The sequence below is a fragment of the Rhinatrema bivittatum genome, chromosome 11 (genome assembly GCF_901001135.1).
Source record: "Rhinatrema bivittatum chromosome 11, aRhiBiv1.1, whole genome shotgun sequence".
Taxonomy (NCBI): domain Eukaryota; kingdom Metazoa; phylum Chordata; class Amphibia; order Gymnophiona; family Rhinatrematidae; genus Rhinatrema; species Rhinatrema bivittatum.
Window position 1 is genome coordinate 23,126,686 of NC_042625.1, and position 23,004 is coordinate 23,149,689.

A 23,004-nucleotide genomic window follows, 5' to 3' on the forward strand; every position below is an offset into this window, starting at 1 on the left:
CTCACCTTCCACTGGAGGCCGCTTTGAAGCCAGGGCCTCGCCTGTGTAACATCCAGGATGTGCTCCAGGGCCTGGGAGGCCTAGCTGTTCCTGAAGCCTGCCTGTGGCTTGCTTGGCTGCGTTTGGATTTCCTGTTCCTATTTAAGGCATGGTGAGGAGGAGGTGAGAGTGGCCGAAGGCCACTCCCCCCCCCCGAAAAAGACAAACAAAAGAAGGGTAGTTTGATAACAAAACAAGAGACAATAACAAAATTAAGAAACAACGGTTCCCAGGCACCCCCGAAAGAAGGTGCCTGAGACAAAAACAAACAGTAAGGGAGGGAAGGGGGACCATAAAAGACTAGAGAGGAGGCAGGAGTGGTCTTAAGACCGCTTCGCCCCCAAAAGAAACAACAAAAAGAAAGGAACCGTAAACAAAATATGAAGACACCAATTCCCAGGCACCCCCTAGAGAGGGTGCCTGGGACTAATAGAAATAATAAGGGAGGGGAGGGAGACTAATTAAGACTAGGGCGGAGGCAGGAGTGGCCATAAGACCACTCTGTCTCCGAAAAAAGAAACAAATTCCCAGGCGTCCCCTGGGGAGGGCGCCTGGGACTAATAAAAAATAAAAGGGGAGGGGAGGGACTATTAAGACTAGAGAGGAGGCGAGAGTGGCCGCAAGACCACTCTGCCCCCGAAAAGAAACAAAAAAGGGGAAGTCTATAAATAAAAAGGAAAACAACAGTTCTCAGGCGCCCCATAGAGAGGCGCCTGAGACTAATATAAATAGAAGAGCAGGGAAAGGGGAAACCTTAACAAAGGGCCACAAGAAAACTTGTGGCCTAAAACCCAGGACTACTCATGTCCAAACAGAGTGTGCATCCACTTACCTGCCTCCAAGTGCCTCTTAAGAGGGGCGGGGGATGGGGCAGGGAAGGGGAGGGGTCACCGATTAGAAAAGGGAAGGGATCCTGATCGGGACCAAGGAAGGGAGGGGGGGGGAAGGGGCCCCCTCACCCCCACCACTTTGATCCTTAGCGGGGGGTGAGGGGAGGAAAGGTATAAAAACAAAGGGGGAAAGGGACACCCAAAAAGTGCACAGAAACAAAACAGAACTATAACAGAAAAAACTCAAATCAAAGGGATTAACTCAAAAAGGGGAGGGAGGGGAGGGGAGCACTCAGTCCACTGCCCACCTGCGGGTAAACTCCTCTACCCGCCCGGCGGACAATGCACAGAAGTGCTCCGCTTTCAGCCGGGCGCGCACCGTCGAACGGAAGAGGACCTCGCACTCCAGGGACCGGCCCTCGGTCAACATCTCTTGCCGCGACCGCCAGACTGAGGATCTGGCGGTGGACAGGAGATAGTTGACCAAGGCGTCCCTTTGGCGCAGAGGCCCCCTCCTAAGTGCGCGCCCGTAAATGAGGTGGTGCGGGGTGAAATGTAACCAAAACCCCAAAAATAAACCATTCAAAAAGGACAGGAAGGGGGTGAGCCTGGGGCACTGAAGCCCCAGGTGGAAAAGGTCCTCCTCCTGCCCGCAGCCGAACGGACAGGGGGGATCCTCCCGGAAAACCCGCGCCTTGAACCGGCCGGTGGCCACGGCCCCATGCACCAACCTCCAGGAGCGGTCCCCTTCGTAGCCGGGGATCAGCTCAGAATAGAACGATCCCCAGCGAGGCCCGCTCCCGTCCCCGCTCCTCGGCGGCAACACCTCCCGCCAGGGAGTGTCGGGCCTCGGAGCGAGGGCGAGGCGATGCACGGTATGTAGCACCAGCCGGCCCAGGACCCTCCGGGACATGGTCCGGAAGTCTGCTACGGGCAGTTCCCACAGCCTGCTAAGACTGTGGGCGCAAGGAGGAACGTCAGCTCTATGAGGGGGCCCGCCGTCCTCGGCAAACCTAGGCCCTATAATCAGCGCCGGGGGTGCAGTCGGGTGGGGAGCCCCGGGCTGCAGCGGGCCCACCTCACTCACGACTCTCGCTAGAAGACGGAGAGCATCGGGCACAAACTTGAGAATGTGGCAGACGACTTGAGGCGGGGCATCTAGCATATCCCCGACCTTGGTCACCTGAGCGCAGACCAGGTAGCATCACAGGCTGACGTTCTCCTCCAGCCCCAACAAACCGAGAGCGCGGTTATGCAGGAGGGGCTCCCCCAGGAGTTCGCCCGGCCTGCTCGGCAACCCCCTGGTCAGTCCCAGCAGCATCCAAGCCTTCAGCATCTCTCGGTAGAATCCCGGCAGCCGCGAGAGCCTCTTGGGGGTGAAGCCGCTCGGGTCGAGGACCAACAGCTGCCAGTCGTACCGCAGGTTGCCCGTCTGGCGCAAAAAATGGGTCGTCAGCGGGCGCCATCGCGGAGTGGGGTCCGCGTACAGGTATCTCTGCAGGGCCTGTAGACGGAAGGTGTGCACCTGACTTCTCAGGCACACTAGCCCATGACCGCCCTCTCCCGACGGGAGAGCCAGGACCCCGGCGGAGACCCAGTGCTTCCCACCGCCCCAAAAGAAGTCCAGCAGTTTCCTTTGAGCACAAGCAAGGAACTCCGGGGGGCGGACTCAAGGCGGTGGTACAGCATGCTCGCCAGCAGCTGATTCACCACCAAGGCCCGACCCCGGAATGACACCAGATGCAGCAGACCCCTCCGCGCCCCGAGGCGAGCTTCAAGCTTCTCTCCGAGCTCGCTCCAGTTAACGGAGGCGGTGGCATCCGCGACGGACAGGTGGACGCCGAGATACTTAAGGGTCTCCCTGCCCCACGACAGGGCAGGGAGATGGGCGTCCACCCCCTGCGGCCCTACCAAGAGGCCGGAGCTTTTGTCCCAGTTGACCTTAGCGGATGAGGCTGCGAAATAGACCTGCTGGCAGTCACGCACCCTCTGTCGGTCAAGCGGGTCCTGTACCGCCAGGAGCACGTCATCGGCATAGGTCGAAAGGGTGATCCGCAACTCGGGCTCTCGCAGCACCAGACCGACGAGCCGCCTGCGCAGAAGACACAGGAACGGTTCGATGGCCAGCGCGTAGAGTTGACCCGAGAGGGGACACCCCTGACGCACTCCCCGCCCGAACGCCAGGGGCACCGCCAGGGACCAGTTGACTTTAACCAGACACTCCGTTCTCAAGTACAAGAGGCGGAGGTACCCCACGAACCCGGGTCCAAAACCGAACGCTCGCAAAGTACCCATGAGATAATCGTGATTTACCCTGTCGAAGGCCTTCTCCTGATCGAGGGACAAAAAGGCCGCCGACAGACCAGACCTACGAGCGTGATGAATCAGATCCCGGACCAAAAAGATGTTATCAAAAATAGTGCGTCCGGGGATCGTGTAGGTCTGGTCAGGGTGAATCACCTGCGTCAGCACGGAAGCTAGCCGCAGGGAGAGCGCCTTGGCCAGAATCTTATAATCCGTGCAGAGCAGGGAGACGGGGCGCCAGTTCTTGAGGCAGCGCGGGTCCCCCTTCTTGGGCAGGAGGGTGAGCACTGCTCGCCTACAAGAAAGGGGCAGGCACCCCGTCTCGAGGGCTTCGTTTAGGACCCGCAGGAGATCGGGCCCTAAGACGTCAAAAAAGAAAGAGACGAACTCGGCGGTGAGCCCGTCGATGCCGGGGGACTTCCCTCTCGGCAAGTGGCCCAGAGCCTCGATGAGGTCTCCCAGGCCCAAGGGTAGGTCGAGCCAGGCTCGGCTGACCTCACTCACCGCCGGCAGCCCCTCCCATAGGGTTTGACAAGCGTTTGGATCGATCGGGTCTGGGGAAAAGAGAGCCTCATAGAAATCACAGACCTCCGCCCTGATCTTACTCGGTTCGTCGAAGGGGGTCCCGTCGGCAGCCAGCAGGCACACTATCTGCTTCCGGTTACCCCTCCGCTTCTCCAGGCCATAGAAGAAGGGTGTGCCGCGGTCCATCTCCCGCAGGATCTGGACACGCGACCTCACATAGGCCCCGCGTCCTCGTCGCTCTTCGAGGTGGCGCAGGGCCAACTTCTTCTCCTCGTACTCGAGAAGCACAGCCGGTCCGCCTCCTGGTCCCCGAGCGTCGCCGAGGCGCCCTTCCAACTCCATCACCTCCCCCGAGAGGCGACGGATGGCAAGGCGCTCTTCGGCATTGACGCCCCTGGCACGTTCTTGACAGAGAACCCGGAGACAGACCTTGCCCACATCCCACCACTGAGCGAGAGAAGCAAAGTCCGCCTCCCGGCAGCGCCAGTCCACCCAGAACTCCTGCACCGCCGCCACCAACTCGTCGTCCTCGAGGAGCGAGTTGTTGAAGTGCCAGTGGGTCGACCTGGGCTGTGCGGGGCTGAGCACGACCCTCAGGACCACCATATGGTGATCCGAGAGGGTGGCCGGCTCCACCGTACACTCCGTGGCCCGGTGCATCAGCCAACGGGACAGATACCACTGGTCGATGCGGGAGTGACACACACGCTCTCTGACCACCCTCACGAAGGTGAAGCCGGAGCAGGCGTCCGGGTGCTGCTCACGCCAGACATCCGCCAAACCGCCGCGCAGGACGGCCTCCCGAAGGGTCGCCTGTGCGCCGGAGAACTCACGTACACCCCCCCGATAGAGTGGGCCGAGGGTGACGTTAAAATCCCCCCCGAGCACCACTTCCTCGTCGGAGTCCAAGAGGTCGGACAACTGACGAAAGAATACCGTTTGTTCGGCCGAGCCGCAAGGGGCGTACACTTAACGCAATTCACCGTGCAGCTTCCCTCTAAGCGTAGCCTCACGTGCAGTATCCTGCCCAGCATGACAGCCTCGACGCTCAGCACCTCTGTCTGCGAGACCCGCGAAATCAAGACGGCCACCCCGCCAGCCACTCCCGAGTCGTGACTGAAGGCCATCTCGCCGTCCCACTCCAGTCGCCAGGACGCTTCGGCGGCTGGAGTGGTATGGGTTTCCTGTAAAAAGATCACTGAGTACCCGCCGCGCTTAAGGGCGGAAAGTACTCAGTGCTTGCGGAACCCGGTCTGGCAGCCGTTGGCGTTAAAGGTGCAGAACGTGAAAGCCATTCTCTGTCAAGAGGGGGTTTCGGGTATCACGCGCACGACCGGCCCCATCACAGAGCCGGCTGAAGCGAGCACGAGCGGTCGTGACCGATGAAAACCTCTCCTCGCCAGGGCAGGGGGACGGCCGAGGAGCGGTGCAGCCGCCCGCCCCACGTCCCCCTCCCCAACAGTTGTGAGCGCAGACCTACCTCCATCGCGGAAGGGGTCAGAGCCGTCTGCGGGGGAGAGCGGGGGTCGAGAGGCCGGCGTGTCTCATGTCGACGCGCGGCCCTCTTTCCTCGGCCGCTCGCCCATTCACACTCACCCCTCTTCCCCTCCCCCTTGCGTCGTCAGATCCCCCAAGTCCTGGCCCCGGAGGAGACCGGGACCTGGTCCTCGAACTTCGGAACAAGCCCTCCGGGAACGAGAACTCTTCCGGCGGTTCCTCCTGGAGGAGGACGAACGACCGCGCTCACCCTCCCTCCCACCCCCCCGCAGGGCGTTGGCCCGCACTGACGGGTGCCGGGCCACCCGGGGCAGGGAAAGAGGGATAGGGAGGGCGAACTAAAGAAAGAAGGGAGGGGATGGGAGAGAGGAGGGGAGTGAGAGGGGTAGGAACGGAAGGGAGAGGGGTCTGGGGAACGGGAAAGGAACTCGACAGAGCGGGCCCGAGGGCGACCCGTTCCGAAGGGGGAGAAGAGGACGGAGGCGGAAGGGAGAGGACCTCCCCCTCCTCCAGTTCAGAGAGAGGGGGAGAGGAAGGGGAGGGAGGGAGGAAGGGGGTGGAGAAGGCCAGACAGAAGCTCCGTCAGGGGCAGGCCGGAGGGCCCCGCGGCCCGGTCGGGACCCTGCCGAGACGGGGCCCCTTCCGGAGGCGGAAGCTCGACCGGCCCCACCACCCGCGGAGTCGGGGTGGGAAGGACAATAGGAGGGGGTTTAGGGGGCAACACCTCCACGGTCCGAGGTTCCTCCGCCTCGCCCACCGAGCCGTCCCTCTCCGTCTGGACAGGAGGGGGGACCACGATGGAGACGTCAGGCTCGGTGGGGGTCGGCGGAGGGGGCTTCCTGGTCGGGGGCGGCAGCAGCGGTGGGGGCTCACCCGCCTCCTGCTTACCAGGAGGGGGCGGAGGCGGCAGGGGTGCTTGTACCGGGGACTGGGGAGAGCGGGCTTCCGGGGAGGCAGTCAAAATACCTCCCACAGGGAAGGGCGGGGATGATACTACCTGTCCCTAACCCTTGGATCCCACCTGGAGCCCGCCCGACGGGTCCCCGGTGTTTTCCCCGCCATCTGGGGAGATCCCGCTTTCCGGGGCCTCAGGGCTAATCCCCGGGGCCGACTCTGGCTCCCCGCCCGGAAGACCAGGCCGAGGCTCCGAGGGCCCGTCCCCCTCGCCCACGGCCTCCGCGGCGACGACAACCGCTTCGTCGACCGGCGATGGACTCGGGAGAGAAGGAGGGGGTGCCTCGGGCACCTCGCGGGCAGGGCGGGGTTCCGCTAAGCTAGCTGTCGGGGGTGACAGGGAGAGGGCCGGCTTCGCTCCCGGGTCGAGCCCCTCCTCGTCCGAGGAGGGGGCGGCCCGAGGATCGTCGCCCGGGGCCTCTCCCCGCGTGAGCTTCCTCCGCTTCTTGGTCAAAAGAGCGGAGGCGCCGGCGCGCTCCGACTGGGGAGCGGGCAGAGGAGGCGTGGGCAACACCTCCATCTCCTCCAGCACGCCCACACAGTCCTCGCTGACCAGTGGGAGAGACGAGGCCGCCTCGTCGTCCTCGCGGTCGACCACCTCCACGAAACAGGCGGGAGATGGGGGAGGCGCGGAGTCGGAGGCGGGGGCCAGCCCTAAGTCCCCATCTACGGGGCCCGTCCCCCTCGCCTCGTCCTCTCCCTGATCTATGATAATAACTGGGGCCTCAGAGCTCCCCTCAACAGGGGGCTCTGGGATGACAACATCGGTGGGCCACGGCCCAGGGGCAACTGCGGGAGGGACCGGGGGATCGGCGACCCCTTGCTGGTCACCAGATGGAACATCGAGACCCCCGCCCGTGGGGGCAGCCGCCCTTTCGGCCCTGGCGCAGGCCCTCTCCCTCTTGCGTCGCTGCCTGGAGGAGAGCGGCGCGGTCACGGGGAGAAGGGCCTCGGGGTCGGGCTCGTCAGGTCGTGGCTGGTCCGCGACGGGGAGAACGTTGGCGGCGGCCGGCTGAGGGGGTGCGGCGATGGTAACGGCGGATGCCGCGGTGGCGGTGGAGCCCTGTCGATCTCGGGTAGGGGCAGACGCGGGCGTCGTGGTCCCGCCCCGGGTGGACGCCCTCGAGGGAGCCGCGGCTTCGGCCTTACGAGGGGTGGCAGCGTCAGGGGGTGCGTCGGTGGCGGAGGGTCACGCCGCCGCCCTCTCCCACCCTGAAAGCTGGGAGAGGTGGCCGGGGCACTCCTGAAAAGAATGCCCCAGCCTGCAGCCACGCTGGCCCATAGAGCCCTCCGCCGACCAATAGATTTTAAAAGGCACCCCCTGAAAGGTGATAAAACGCCACCCCTCGGCCCGCATCACCTCCGCTGACAGACGTATCCACGCCTGCCGACGGTAGGAAGACACGTGCCGCAGCTCCCGCTCCCGGTGTCCCGCCGGGATGGCCGTGACGGGGGTGGTGAAGGCCCCCAGGACACCGAATTGGAGCTGGAGGAGGGCGACCGGGATGTGGGGCGGGACGTTGGAAAACACTACCCGCGTCCCTTGCCCCACGATGGGCTCCACCGCGTGGTACACCCCCTCGACGACCAGCCCCTCGACCACGGCTTTGTGCACCGAGGCGAGGGACCGGACGAACAGCACGACCTTCCCGTACATTCTCCCCGCCGCCACGACCTCCGTAGGCCCGACCAGCTTGGCCAGGGCGGCCGAAAAGCGGAGGGGGTCGGAGGTGACCAGCTCTTGGCAGCGCAGGCCGTGCCGCATGGTGAGGCCGGAGGAGCCCGCCGCCACCGAGGAATAAGGATCCAACGGCGGGGCGGGGCGGGCCGCCCTCCGGCGCTCGATCCCTTCACCGCGGTGACGGCGGCGTAGCTGGCCTGAGCTGCTACGGGACGGGGAAGGGGGGTGGCGGGTGGAGGCGTCGCGGGGCCCCCAGAGGTCGTAGGGTCGGTCGAGGCGATGGCCGGGGCGGAGGAACCGCTGGTGTTAACGGCCGCGGTGGCGAGGGGGAAAGGAAGGGGCGCCGCAGGAAGGGCGGCGGACGCGGCAGTCACGGCGATCGCGGCAGCAGTCGCCTTGGCCCACCGCGAGGTGACGCTCGCCGCCCTCTGCGGCAGAGGAGAAGGAGGAAGAGCAGCGGGTTCGACCCGCGGGGGAGGAAACGGGTTGCCTTTTGCCCAAGAGGGGAGGGGGGCGATGATGGTCCCGTCCTCCGCCACGAGCTCGCTAATGGGGGTGAAGGGGAAGGGGGTAGGCGTGGCCGCCAGGGAGCCTCCGGAAGAGGGGAGGGGCGAGGCGATGTGCTTCACCTTCCTCGCCCTCTTGCCGGCGGGTATCGCGCCTGCGGCTGACGCCCGAGGGGGAGGGGGAGGAACGTCAACCTCCGGAGAGGGACGGGGCGGGGGAAGGGAACCGGTGGCGGCGGGGGCAGGAGGGCCGTCCCCCTCTACCCGGGGAGGCGACAGCAGGGCGAGGACGCACGCCGCCACCCCCATAAGGCGAGAGAGGGCGGCGGTGATGACTTGCGAGGCGGCCTCCTTTTCGATCATCGCCGGAAGGGGGGGGACGGGAGGGGGCGGAGCTCCAACCTCCGAGGAGGGGCGGGCGGGCGCGGGGGCAGGAGGGTTCCCCACTTCTGCCTGGGAAGGCGAAAATGGGGCCAGCACACTGGCCGCCACCCCTAAGAGACGAGAGGGGTGGGCGGGGACGGCGTGCCGAGGCGCACCCTCCTGCGGTGCCGCCGGCGGAGATGGATTGGAGGGGGGAGGAGCATCGGCCCCCGAGGAAGGGTGGGGCGAGGGGAGGGAGCGAGCGGGGGCGGGAGGGTTTGCCACTTCTGCCCGGGAGGGTGAAAAAGGAGCGAGCACGCTCTCTGCCACTCCCAAGGGGGGGGGGAGGGCAGTGGAAGCAGGAGGAACAGTAGCAGAGACAGAGGCCATGTTGAAGACAAAGAGGGGACAACAAAACCAAAAAGGAAAAAAGACAAAGGCAGGTAACAAAAAATAAGACACAAAACAGCAAGAAGAAGAGGGGAGGGGGGGAACCAGAACCTAACTAAAGGGTAGGGAAGGAAAGGGAACAAAATAAAAATAAACCCTAAGAGTCCTAAAAACCTTGGGCCCTAGGGGGGGAGAAAAAAAAAGGGAGCTAAGGCAACTTGAGCCAAAAAAAAAATAAAAAGGGAAAAAATTAAAGGAAAAACCTAAATGGCCTTAGGGGGGTAAAACTCAGGCCTAAGGGAGAGGGAGGGGGGTCAGCTCAAAAATAAAAGTAGCTGACAGAGGAGAGGGGGGGGGGGGGGGAGAAAGAAAAAGGGAGTTAAGGCAACTTGAGCCAAAAAAATAAGAAGGGGGGGGGGGCAAAAAGGAAAAACTAAAAGAAAAACCTAAATGGCCTGGGGGGGGGGGGGTGTAAACTCAGGCCTAAGGGAGAGGAAGGGGGGGTCAGCTTAAAAAAAGAAAAGTAGCTGACAGGGGGGGGGGAGAAGAAAAACAAAACTCAAAGAACAAACTAAGGAGGGTTAGGAGCCGCAGGTGGGAAGGGTGGGGCAGGTAGCTGCAGGCAGCTGATTGCAATGAAGCAATCAAGCTAGGTGCCTGCAGCAAGGGAAGAACAAAAGGAAGTCAAACAAACCAACCAACCAACAAACAAACAGCAAACAACCCAAAGAACAAAAGGAAAACAGGACAGCAAGGACAACTAAAAGGGGAAGACAACAACCAAGCCTAAGTAAGTAAACAAAAATTAATAAAGTAAGAGGAAAGGGGAGGGGGAGGATGGAAGGAACCCAAGAAGAGAGGCTCCAACCACCTCTTCCCTCCTTTCCTCCTGGTCTGGGACCGCTCGCCTGCCTGCAGGGCCTGTAGCCCCTGTGGTGCTGGCCACAGGGGGACAGGTGGAGGACCTCCCGATGTTAGGGGGGGAGCAGCACCTGGGGAGAAAACAAGAAAGGGGGGGGGGGAGAGGAGGTGAGTAAGAAAATAAACAGGGAGGGGAAGGATAAACTAACCTAAAAAACAACACAGAAGGAAAGGGGAAGTGCTGCAGCACTTGTGTGTGTGAAGGGGAGGGAAGGCAGGTGCTGGCCCTGGCCCTGGCCCTAGCCCTAGGTGAGGTCTTAGGGGCCTTGCAGGCCTGATGATGGCTGTCCCGGTGGAGGGCTGGTGGAGGTCCTGCAGCAATTCTGCCTAGCCAGATGGTGGTGAGAGGTCCAGGCAGAGAGGTAGGAAGCAGTAACAGCAGCAGCAGTAGCAGTAGCAGGGTGGATGGAGGAGAACTCCAGGGACCCAGAATGCAACAGGGGCCTGGGAGGCCTAGCTGTTCCTGAGGCTTGCTTGGCTGCATTTGGACTTCCTGTTCCTATTTAAGGCATGGGGAGGAGGAGGTGGAAGTGGCCTATGTGGCCGATGCCCTATACGACATGGTCCTGACGTCTGCCAGAAATATGATTTCTGCAGTGGCAGCACAGAGACTCCTGTGGTTGCGAAATTGGTCGGTTGATGTGTATTCTAAAGCATAGCTATATAACCTCCCCTGTAAAGGGAAGCTATTGCTCAGTGAGGATCTGGAGCAGCTGATGAAGCAGTTTGGGGGAGATGAAGGGAAATAAATTACCCGAGGTTAAGAAGATCGGCAAGAAGACCTTTCCCATACACACTCGTTTTCGAGATGTAAGGACATTTCAGTCAAGCAGAGGTTCTTTGCCTAAAGCACAGAAGCAGGGCTTGGGTAGGCAGCAGTCCTTTTGGGAGCAGCATAGGTCCCCCCATGAAGAGGCCAGCTAGGGGGCCAGAAGAGGTAAGGTTGGCCAATGAAGGCAAGCTGGTCTGCTCCTCTTTGGAAGCCATCGGAGGGAGACTGTCCCTGGTTTACGAGGAGTGGACCAGAATCACGTCAGACCAATGGGTTCTGGAGCTGGTAAGAGACGGCTACGCCTTAGAATTTTTTAACCCGCTCAGGGAAGCCTATGTGATTTCCCGCTGTGTCTCCCTAGCCAAGCGGGAGGAGTTGCGGGACACTTTACAGCTGTTGCAGTGCCTGCACGCAATTGTTTCGGTTCCCCCTCAGGAGCGAGGATGAGGAAGAGTGTATTTTGTGGTTCCCTGTTCCCAAGAAAGAAGGGACTTTTCGACCCATCTTCAATCTGTGGCGCTCTGGGTGCTGCACTTTCAGATGAAGACACTGCAGATGGTGATAGCGCTGCGCAAGGGGGAGTTTCTGGCCTCTGGATTTGATGAAGGCCTATCTCCACATTCCCATAAGAGCCAGTCATCAGAGATTCCTAAAGTTCATGGTACTATTTATTTATTTATTTATGTTATTTAGTTAGTTTTTCTATACCGGTGTTGGTACATACCTTCACACCGGTTAACAATGTTTCTTAAAATAATAACATAAAAAAACATAAAAAGAAAATAAAATACATTAAATTTTGTAAAAAAAAACAAGAAAAACAATCATAAAAATAGTAATAGGAGAGCATTTCCAGTTTCGGACCTTTCCGAATGTTCACGAAGGTAATGGTGGAAATGGCAGCAGCACTCAGGAGGGAAGGTATCTTGGTGCACCCTTTCCTGGACAATTGGCTCATTACAGCAAAGTTGGAAGTGGAGTGTCGGCAATCGTTTTGACAGGTCATGCAACTGCTGCGCTCGTTGGGCTGGGTGGTGAATCTAGCAAAGAGTCATTTGGAGTCATCCCAGTCGGAGTATCTGGGAGTGTGGTTTGATACCTGAGTCGGGAAGGTGTTCCTGACCACGGAGAGGGTAATCAAGTTTTAGGCTCAGGTGCTCCAACTTCTGCAGATTTTGGTTCCCAGAGACTGGGACTATTTGCAGGTCCTGGGTTCTATGGCATCTACACTGGAGTTAGTTCCATGGGCCTTTGCTGACATGCAATCCCTTCAGAGGGTGCTTTTATCCCATTGGAATCCGCTGTTGGAGGAATTTCAACTTCCTTTACCACTTCAGGGGGACACCAGGCTCCTCCGGCAGCTCCGCAGCCTCCTCCGGTCCCAGCCGGTTCTCCCCATGTGCGTCGAGGGGAGACACCACCATCACCTAGTTCTAGTCTGTCCACCTTAGGCGCACACGCACGCACGCACCTTCTCTGACTTTAAAGGGGCCGCGGCAGGAAACCTACCTGCGGCCCCGGATGATGATGTCTCCAGGCCTTACTATTTAAGGCAGGCTCCGCCATTCTGTCTTTGCCTTGGCAACAGGTTTCCATACTTCCTGTCGTGTGCTTAGTTGCTGCTCGCTCGTGTTCCTGTTCCTGTATCCGACTTAGTTCCAGTCTTCGTGTTCCTGTTCCAGTTCCATCTTCCTGATTCCTGACTACCCATTGGACAGATTCCCTGGCTTTGACCCTTGCTTGAACCTGACCTTGTCTCCAGCCGCCTGCCCTGACTCCAGCTTGAACCTGACCCTGCCTCCAGCTGACTGCCTTGGACTTGGCCTTTCTTAGGCTCTTGCCTACCTACAAGCCCGGACTTAACCTGTTCCTACTGCTTGCCTGCCTCAGCCTGTCCGGAGTTCTGGAACCAGGCCTAGTCTTCAACCTAGCTCTGTTGGACTCTGTGTCTCCGCTGCTTACTGGCACCTTGCCTCGTATGCTCTCTCCAGGATCAACCATGCGGAGGCCCGCCTAAGACCAGCCGGCCCTGGTACCCAAGGGCTCAACCTGCGGGGAACGAGGGCTGGTATTGGCGAAGTTCCAGTCAGCCTCCGCTTCCCATTCAGCTCCGCCTCCCGACGGTGGGGACCCGTGGGGGCTTCCCCATGGGTAACGCCAACTCCACCTCAGGCCACCTCAGCAACAGGATGCAGGCAACCTGGGTAAAGTGTCAACTGATTTCTCCACAGGAAATTTGTTGAGTAGCGACATGGTCTTCACTTCACACTTTTACCAAACATTACCATTTGGATGTACAGACGCTGGAGGAGTCTGCATTTGTGGAGAGTGTGTTGAGCGCAGGTCTTTCAAGTTCCTACCCAGTATAGAGGGGCTTGGGTACATCCCACTTGTCTGGTCTGATCTGGAGTATGAACAGGAAAGGAAAATTGGTTCTTACCTGCTGTTAGGAACCTGCTAGGGAGTTAGCATTTTGTTAGGAATCTGCTCCTGTTGTAGGAGGAGTTAGCAATCTTGTTATGAGCGAGCTCCTCTGGAGGGAGGAGCTAGCTATCTGTGATGGTTAAACTCCTATGAAGGGGAGGAGATAGCAAGCTGGTTGTGAATGACATCTCAAGAGGGAGGAGTTAACAATCTGTTATGAATCTCCGTACAGAGTTAGCAATCTGTTATAATCCACTCCTGAGGAAGGAGAAGTTAGTATACTGATATGCTCAGCTCCTGTAGAGGGAGTAGTAACAAACTGTAAAGAATCTGTTGCTGAAGACTCCTGGTGGGGAAGGAGTAGCCATCTGTTACCAGTGGAGTGCTTGGAGAGGAGACTCGGCTGTAGAGGAAATTAGATAGGTGAATCCTTGGGCCGATGGCATATGACTGCGCCCCCAGGAGGATATCCTGAGAGGGACCACTGGCTAGGCTTGAGTACAGAGACAGACACAGATAATTCTTTTATTAGACAGGTTAGTAGAACCACCAGAGATGGCAGTAGTGAGCTGATATGCCCGGCAGGGCTGAAGTCCCTCAGGTACTGGAACAGCGATCCCAGGGTTGCTGAGCTGTAGAGAAACTATAGATAGTGAGTAGACAGGGTTTGCTGTGTTCATAGCCAGAACTGGATGACAGATCTCACATAAGGTCTTTAGAAAGCTCGATAGCTGGAAAGGGTTAGGCCCTCGAGGAGCGAGTACCTGGTTCCAGGGAAAGCTCTGAGAGAGCGATGGTAACTCACAATTGTATGTATCTGTGATAGCTTCCAGGCAGTAGAGAATCTTCAGAGTGTTCAGGAACATGGGCCCTCGAGGAGCGAGTACCGGTTCCTATCAGCAATCTGAAATAGAGAAAAGAGAGCGAGGCCCCAGAGGAGCGGGTACCCCTGGTAAGTCCAAGGAGGCAGAATAGCTTGGACGAATCCTTGCTAACTCAATTCGTTAGCAAATACTGAGACATTTTATATTGGAAGCAGATGACGTCAGTTCAGGGGGACACCCCTGAGGTTCGCGCTCTTGCTGGTACATTATTCGGAGCACGCGCGTGCACGCGCGCCCTACGTCATTAACATCATGGCGGATCCACAGTGTCGTGCTGCTCCGGGGACGCCAGAAGAAGACGGCAAGAAGATGCTGCGGCAGCAAACCGTCCATCAGGCCCGGAGGGAGTCGTCACAGTGGTAAGGAGGGCGGAGTGAGGGCATCGAGCAGCGATGGACGCAACACCTGCTAACTTTTGTTCCAGGAATACCACAGACCAGTCCATAGACCCATCCCTTTTTCGAAAGACTTCCTCGCTTCTGGATGTTGCTAAGGCAGTTTGTAATCATATGCAGATTTACTAAGACTGTATATAGCTTATGCCTTAGAGTTGCTAATTATTATAATCCTTGTTTTGAGATGGGGGGGGGACCTAGTTTTAGGGGGCTCCAACTTCGAGTCTGTTATGGTTAATGGTGTTTGGGTGGAACCTTGGACACTGTGGCAGCTGACCATGCCCACGGGGGGCAGTCCCGTGAGGGACCACAGTGTCAGGCTAAACTCCGGACAGACAAATACAGATTGAATCTTTTATTAAACAGTTTATGGAACCACCAGAGGTGGCAGTAGTGAGTAGTGGTTGTAGAGTCCAGCTGGGCGCGTCTCTCACAGAACGCTGGAACAGCGGATCCTCTGCAGAGCAGTGCTGTAGTGGAAAGAGACTGAGAGTTATGAGCACACAATAAGATTAGCATTCAGAGTCCCAAATAGAAATAGGAGAGCTCCGAGACAGGGAGAGCAGGCCCTCGAAGCGAGCACCTGATCCCTTAGAGCAGAGAGACTCAGTAGCGTTGTACTCACTATCAGTAGCAGAGATTCCACTAGACGAGAGGTCTGGCACTGGAGCAGAGAGCAGGCCCTCGAGGAGCGAGTACCTGATTCTGGCGAAGCAGTACTGTGGAGAGAGATGTTTTCTGTACTCACTGATGATGACTGTAAGTTAGTTCTTCCAAGTAGAAGGGTAGAGGTTGCAGGCAGCGACACAGGGAACATGGGCCCTCGAGGAGCGAGTACCGGTTTCCTGATAGCACCTGAAAGAAGCAGAGAGGCCCCTGAGGAGCGGGTACCCTGTTAGAGACCCCAAAGGGTAGTAAGAGTTCCAGATAGAGCTGGAGTGGCAGAGTAGCTTAGGAACGGAGAGCGAATCCCATCCGTACGAATCCTGTTGCTAACTCAACGAGCTATCAAATACTGTAGGCAGATATACCCTGAAGTCGTGATGTCAGAACAGGGGGACGCCCCTGAGGTTCGTGCCAACATGAAGTTAAAGATGAGGGCAGTGTGCGCGCGGGCGCCCTAGAGGTACCTTGAAGAAGAATGGCGGGAGGCAGCACCAAAGCCGGTCCGGGGACGCCGGAGAGAACGGCAAGCAGATGCCGCGGTGGCCATCAGTCCAAAGTGAGCGGGAGGAGCCGCAAGTAGAGAGAGGTAGGCGGGGCGAAGCCGTCGAAGACAGACGGACGCAACAGTACCCCCCTTCAAAGGACGGCCTCCGGCCCTTTTACCAGGATTTGGTTTGAGTGGATGCATCTGATGAAACTGAAGAAGCATCTCTTTGTCCAGGATATTTGCCATCGGCTCCCAAGAATTTTCTTCAGAGCTGAAACCTTCCCAGGATAGAAGGTATTCCCAAGTTTTGCCACGTCTTCTTACATCCAGAATAGCTTCAAGCTTATATTCAAGGTCTTCTTCTGTGGTAATAGAAGTTGGTTCTGGAGACTTAGATGAGAGCTTACTGAGAATGAGTGGCTTCAAAAGTGAAACGTGGAATGCGTTGTGGATTTTCAATCCAGGCGGTAGCTTCAGACTGTATGTAATGTTGCCAAGACATCGGAGAAATGGAAACGGTCCAATGTAGCGTGGAGCAAATCGAGTAGAAGGTAACTTTAGTTTCAAGTGCTTAGTTGACAGCCAGACTTTGTCACCAGGTAGAAATACAGGCGCTTTAGAATGATGAGCGTCGTATGATTTCTTTGCTCATTCACCCGCTTTGATTAACATGTCTTTAGTCATGATATCCATCAATTATGGATTCACAGCAGTGGACTGAGCTGCTGGGGACAACACTAAGAGAGTCAGTGGAAGTGGCGGTGAAGGTAGTCGTCCATAAACTACTTCGAATGGTGTTGATCCAGTGGATGACGCTAGATGTGAGTTAATGGCGAATTCTGCCCATGGCAACAGTTCGGCCCAGTTATTCTGACAGCAACTCACATAGGCACGAATGAACTGTTTTAGGGTCCTATTCATCCTCTCAGTTTGGCCATTAGATTGGGGATGATAGGCAGATGTATAATCCAGAGAGATGTCAAATAGCTTGCACAAAGCCTTCCAGAACATTTCTGTGAATTGCGATCCTCTATCATAGACAATGTGCTTCGGTAGGCCATGTAGGCGAAAGATTTGCACAATGAAGAGCTTAGCGAGCTCCAAGGCTGAGGGTAAGCCAGGCAGCACCACGAAATGGGCCATCTTACTGAAACGGTCAACCGTCACCCAGATAGTATTCATTCCTCCAGAAAGAGGCAGATCAACTACAAAGTCTAGCGATGTGAGTCCATTGCTCCTCTGGAACTGGCAGCGGTTGCAGCAATCCCCAAGACTGACCAGAAGTAGGCTTATGTTTGGCACAGTTGGAGCATGATGCTACATAGGAGTACGTGTCTTCCTTGATAGTAGGCCACCAATAGTACTTTTGTAATTTTCAGCAGGGTACGGCATTGACCAGGATGGCCAGCCAGCTTGGAATCATGAGCCCAGTGTAAAAGTTTCTTTCTGAGGTTCTTCGGTACAATCGTTTTACCAGCAGGCATGGAATGAGTAGCCGCCAAGATAACTTTCTTCTGGTCGATGATATGCTGAGGTTCTTCAGGAACATCCTCAGAGAGGAAAGAGTGAGACAGGGGATCTGCTCTGGTATTCTTGTCTCTGTGACTGTATTTGAGCACGATGTCAAAGCGATTAAAAAAACAAGGACCATCTGGCTTGTCTGTGGTTAAGACGTTGCGCATGACAGAGATACTCTAGATTCTTGTGGTCTGAGAATACAGTAATTTGAAGTTGGGCGCCTTCGAGCCAAGGCCGCCATTCCTCGAATGCCATCTTAATAGCCAGGAGCTCTTTATCTCCGATCCCATAGTTCTCTGCAGGAGAAAAGCACCACGAGAAAAAGGAGCAGGGATATAAGGCTTTAGAATCTCCAGTTTGGCTCAACATGGCCCCTATTCCAACATCTGAAGCATCAACCTCCACGATGAAGGGTCTGTTGGGGTCCGGGTGACGCAGACATGGCTCAGTGGAAAAGGCAGTCTTTAATTTCTCGAACGCGGAAATGGCCCCTGCAGACCACTTTGAAGCATTAGCCCCTTTCCGTGTCATAGCAGTTAAGGGCACTGTCAAAGAAGAATAGTTCTTTATGAAGCTTCTATAGTAGTTTGTAAACCCCAAAAATCGTCTCGGGGCCTTCAGATTGGTCTCAACCTACCAACTGGTAGGTTGAGACCAATTCTTGATACTCTCTAATTTTTGGGGATCCATCTGGAAGCCTTGTTTCGATACAATGTAGCCAAGAAAAGGCACAGATTCTTTGTGAAACTCGCATTTCAACAATTTGGCGTAGAGACAGTGTTCTCCAAGTCTAAGTAATACTTGTTTGACATCTGCTAGATGAGTAGACATATCTTGTGAAAAAATCAAGATGTCATCTAGGTAGACAACGACACATTTGTACAGAAGGTCCCACAGAATGTCATTCATCATGTTCTGAAACACGGCGGGGGCGATGCACAGGCCGAAAGGCATCACCAAATATTCGAAAAGGCCGCCTCGAGTATTGAAAGCTGTTTTCCACTCGTCGCCTTTGCAAATGTGAACCAAGTTATAGGCTCCCTTCAGGTCAAGTTTTGAGAATATCTTGGCTCCTTGAAGTTGATCAAAAAGCTCCGAGATCAGAGGTAAGGGGTATCAGTCTTTAGTGATCTCATTCAGACCTCGATAATCGATACAAGGATGCAGTGTGCTGTCCTTCTTCCCCACGAAGAAGAAGCCTGCGCCCGCAGGAGACTTAGATGGTCTAATTAAACCCTTTTGCAAATTTTCCTCAATGTACTCCGACATGGCTTTGTTCTCCACCACCGACAAGGGGTAGACACGTCCTATAGGAGGTTCAGCATTAGGTTTCAGTCTTATGGCGCAGTCATAAGTTCTAAGTGGCGGAAGGATGTCAGCAGCTTCTTTGAAGAAAACATCATGAAATGATGCATACTAAGGCGGCAGTCCTGGCATCACTGGAGTTGTAGGCATACAGAGAATAAGAGTAACTTCCTTTAGGCATTTGCCATGGCATTCTAGGCCCCAACGGGAGAGTTCCAACGTGGCTCAATTGAATTGCGGCATATGCAGCTGCAACCAGGGTAACCCCAGAATGATAGGTGCATGGCCTTCTCAAATACAAAGAAGGAAATTAATTCGCTATAGAGAGCGCCAGTGCGGAGGGATACCGGTTCGGTACAACAAGTAACAGCACCTGGTAAAGGCTCCCCGTGTATAGATGATAAGAGTAGTGGAGTCTTCATAGTGGTGAGGGGAATCCTCAAGTGTTCCACTAGACGTTGAAGAATAAAATTACCTCCTGCCCTTGAATCCACTAGGGCAAGAGTCTGAAACTCCAAAGGTCCGCAGATCAGAGACACAGGGAGAGAGAGTGGAGGAGAGCGCATAGTGAGGCCTAAGAAGAGCCCTCCTGCAGGACTTAGGCCTATCCGTTTACCGGACATATCGGGCATGTTTGGACTGTATGACCAGCTTGTCCATAGAACATGCACAATCCATTCCTCTTCCAGAGTCTTCTCTCTTTGGATGTCAGGTGACTGTGACCAAGTTGCATCGGTTCTTCCCCACTGGCAACGGGAGTCAAAAGAACCATCCTGAGTGCAGGTTTAGCATGAACTTCCTTCTGAAAGGTCCTTTACAGGGCTTGAGCTCTTGCACCTTATCACGAAGCCGGTGATCAATTCTAGTAGCTAAGGCCACTAGCTCATCCAGCGAGTCAGGTGTTTCACGGGCAGCCAACTCATCCTTCAAGCGGGAATCCAAACCTTTGAAGAAGAGAGTTTTCAGGCAACCAGCAACAGTATACCGGGCAAGATCATCAAAAAAGGATTTAAACAAGTCCATAAATCCGTCAATATCCTGAAGTATAGGATCTTTGCGTTCCCACAGCGTGGAAGCCCAAGTCAAAGCCCTTCCATCCAAGTAGGATTGAATATAAGTAGTCTTGGCGTAGGCTGTGGAGAAATGAGTAGGTTGCAATGCAAAATGCATACAATAATGGTTTAATGGATATAGAACCTTGATTCTTCTGTGCATGCAGCTGATGAAATGCAGTAGTCAATTTTTCCAATGCGTCTTGTTGTTCAGCAACGCGCCGGGCCAGGCCTGGAATGGCCTGCAAGACGTTGAGCTGAGCCGGATCCATGGCGTTAGCAATCTGTTATGGTTAATGGTGTTTGGGTGGATCCTTGGACACTATGGCAGCTGACCACTCCCATGGGGGGCAGTCCCGTGAGGGACCACAGTGTCAGGCTAAACTCTGGACAGACAAACACAGATTGAATCTTTTATTAAATGGTTTATGGAACCACCAAAGGTGGCAGTAGTGAGTAGTGGTTGTAGAGCCCGGTTGGGCGCATCTCTCACAGAACGCTGGAACAGTGGATCCTCTGTAGAGCAGTGCTGTAGTGGAAAGAGACTGAGTGTTATGAGCACACAATAAGATTAGCATTCAGAGTCCCAAATAGAAATAGGAGAGCTCCGAGACAGGGAGAGCAGGCCCTCGAGAAGCGAGTACTTGATCCCTTAGAGCAGAGAGACTCAGTAGTGTTGTACTCACTATCAGTAGCAGAGGTTCCACTAGACGAGAGATCTAGCACCAGAGCAGGCCCTCGAGGAGTGAGTACCTGATTCCAGCGAAGCAGTAAAGTGGAGAGAGATGTTTTCTGTACTCACTGATGGTGACTTTTCCAAGTAGAAGGGTAGAGGTTGCAGGCAGCGACACAGGGAACATGGGCCCTCGAGGAGCGAGTACTGGTTTCCTGATAGCACCTGAAAGAAGTAGAGAGGCCCCCGAGGAGCGGGTACCCCGTTAGAGACCCCAAAGGGTAGCAAAAGTTCCAGATAGAGCTGGAGTGGCAGAGTAGCTTAGGAACGGAGAGCGAATCCCATCCGTACGAATCCTGTTGCTAACTCAACGAGCTAGCAAATACTGTAGGCAGATATACCCTGAAGTCGTGACGTCAGAACAGGGCGACGCCCCTGAGGTTCGCGCCAACGTGAAGTTAAAGATGAGGGCAGCGTGTGCGCACGCGCCCTAGAGGTACCTTGAAGGAGAATGGCGAGAGGCAGCACTAAAGCCGGTCTGGGGACGCCGGAGAGAACGGCAAGCAGACGGAGGCGGCCATCAGTCCAAGGTGAGCAGGAGGAGCCGCAAGTAGAGAGAGGTAGGCGGGGAGAAGCCGTCGAAGACCGGACGCAACAGAGTCTCTGCTCGCCCAGAGTTATTTGGGTTTGTTGGATCAGATATCTTGGCTTGGGTACAGGTCAATACTGAGGGACTGCAGGTGGCACTCTGTTATGTAGCAGTGCCTGAAAAGGTTTTATTCTCTGCCTCTATCTGCTGGTAGGGATGCAAACCCCACTTGTCTGGACTGATCTGTGGTATTCCAGGAATGAAAATTGTGCACATTACACAAAAAGTTACCTGCACGAAAGCTTTCAATATTGACCTCTATGACAGTAATATCCTATGTAGTTTTTAGATTTACCTTGATATGGAAAGAACCTATCTTAATTTTTATTTCCAGTAGCAAAGATCATGGTATTATGTGCATATCTGTTGCTCATTTTACATTGATTGCTTGTATATAGCATTTCTTAAAACAATGTTTCTGTTATTAAGGAAGTCAGATGAGTTTGAAGAGAAAAGAATAACATATATTTGTATTTATATATCTAGTATTTGTGCAGAATACAATTTTTGTGTCATCTTCCTGCCTTTGACATTGCATTTTTAATAATTTTTTATTGCGTTCCCACAATAGTGTTGCTTCATACTATAATGTACTTTTTCTTGCAGTCAGTTCTGCCTGTTTTTAGATGTCTTACCACACTAGAAAGGAATGTAGAGAAATGTAACATTTACACAAATTTTAATGCTTGCCATGTGGTTTTTCAGCTCTTCTGCAAACACGGTAGGTTGACTACAGTTAAAAATCCATTTTAAAGCAACACCAAATAGTTATTCTGAAATAGTTTGACATGGGTGTGTATTCGTTACATCTCTAAATGAAGTAAACATATCTTTGAACTAAGCAGTTATCTTCTTTTTTGTATGATACACAATGCCCAGTGCTTCCATGCTCCCTCTCCCATTACAGGAGAAACCACATAATTAACTGTTAAACTGCGTAATTTACAACTTGCCACACAATCCTTAAACTTGAAACCCCTTCCCCCTTGCTAATTTAATTATCTGAAGGAAGCCGCAGAGTACCTATAGGGCTGATTCCAGGGGTAGTGGAATGCCTTTTTGATTGGGGGTGTGTGTGGAAACCAAGCTAAGAACATAAAAACATAAGAAATTACCATAATGGGTCAGAGCGAGGGTCCATCAAGCTCAGCATCTTGTTTCCAATAGTAGCTAATCCAGGATGCAAGTACCTGGCAAGTACCCAAACATTAAATAGATCCCATGCTACTAATGCGAGTAATGAACAGTGGCTATTCCCTAACAGCTCGATACAGTAACATTCAGTTGAAGTTTTCTCGTCTGTAACGAGCTCCCTGCGCACAATTCGGACGCGTAAGGCAAATCAGCGATACAGTTTCCAGTTTCGCGCGACCGTAGCGCTTCTTAAAACAGACGCGTAACCCTTCCCGCACCCGGCATGTAAATGAACGAATTAGCTGTATAATGAAGGAATTAGCTATTCCCCTCCGATACCGTAACGCGCGCTCAGGTTATCTCATTAGTAACGCACTGTTTTGCCGCGGCCGTAACGTGTTAGTTTACCGCCTCCCCCTAGTAGGAGTTAGGACTGTGAGTCTAGTAACAAATCCATCGACACCGCTTAAGACACTCAAACAATAAAACACAATTAAAAAAAAAAGCGATACAGAGATGATCGAGAAAATGTAATGATGTGGGACACATAAAACCTGTCAGAAGAAAAAAAAAATTTTAAATACCTGTCTGAGGGCCGCATCGGTCCAGGCTGCCGGCGGGATCCGGGGGGCCGGTGGTCGCGTGTTAAATCTAGGCCGCGGGCGGGTGGGTGCCTGTTCCAGGCGGCGGCGGCAGCGGCGGTGGGGGGACACGCGTTAGTTCGAGACGGCCGGCGGGCGGCGGGTGGTCGCGTGTTAAATCTAGGCCGGGTCGCACAGACGCGCATTCATCCAGGCGGAGGAGCCGGCGGCGAAAGCCGCCGGCTCCTCCGCCTGGATGAATGAATGCGCGCCTGTGCGACCCCTGCGTTTCGGCGCTCAAGGCAGTCACATGCCGTGACGTCACGCCTTGAGCGCCGAAACGCAGGGGTCGCACAGGCGCGCATTCATTCACTGCCGGTGGGGGCTGCCGGAGAGGCAACCCCCACCGGCAGTGAATGAATTCATTCATCCAGGCGGAGGAGCCGGCTGCTTT

General features: G+C 55.2%; 1 protein-coding gene across 3 annotated transcripts in view; it reads left to right on the plus strand.

The window, feature by feature from the left end:
• Nucleotides 1-23,004, plus strand: part of RAD9B (RAD9 checkpoint clamp component B) — a 255,439-nt gene that overhangs the window by 44,258 nt on the left and 188,177 nt on the right. For all 3 annotated transcript variants that reach the window (XM_029572041.1, XM_029572043.1, XM_029572042.1), the window contains exon 4: nucleotides 21,442-21,556. In XM_029572041.1, coding sequence (XP_029427901.1) covers nucleotides 21,442-21,556 — 115 coding nt within the window. The remainder of the gene's footprint in view (nucleotides 1-21,441; nucleotides 21,557-23,004) is intronic.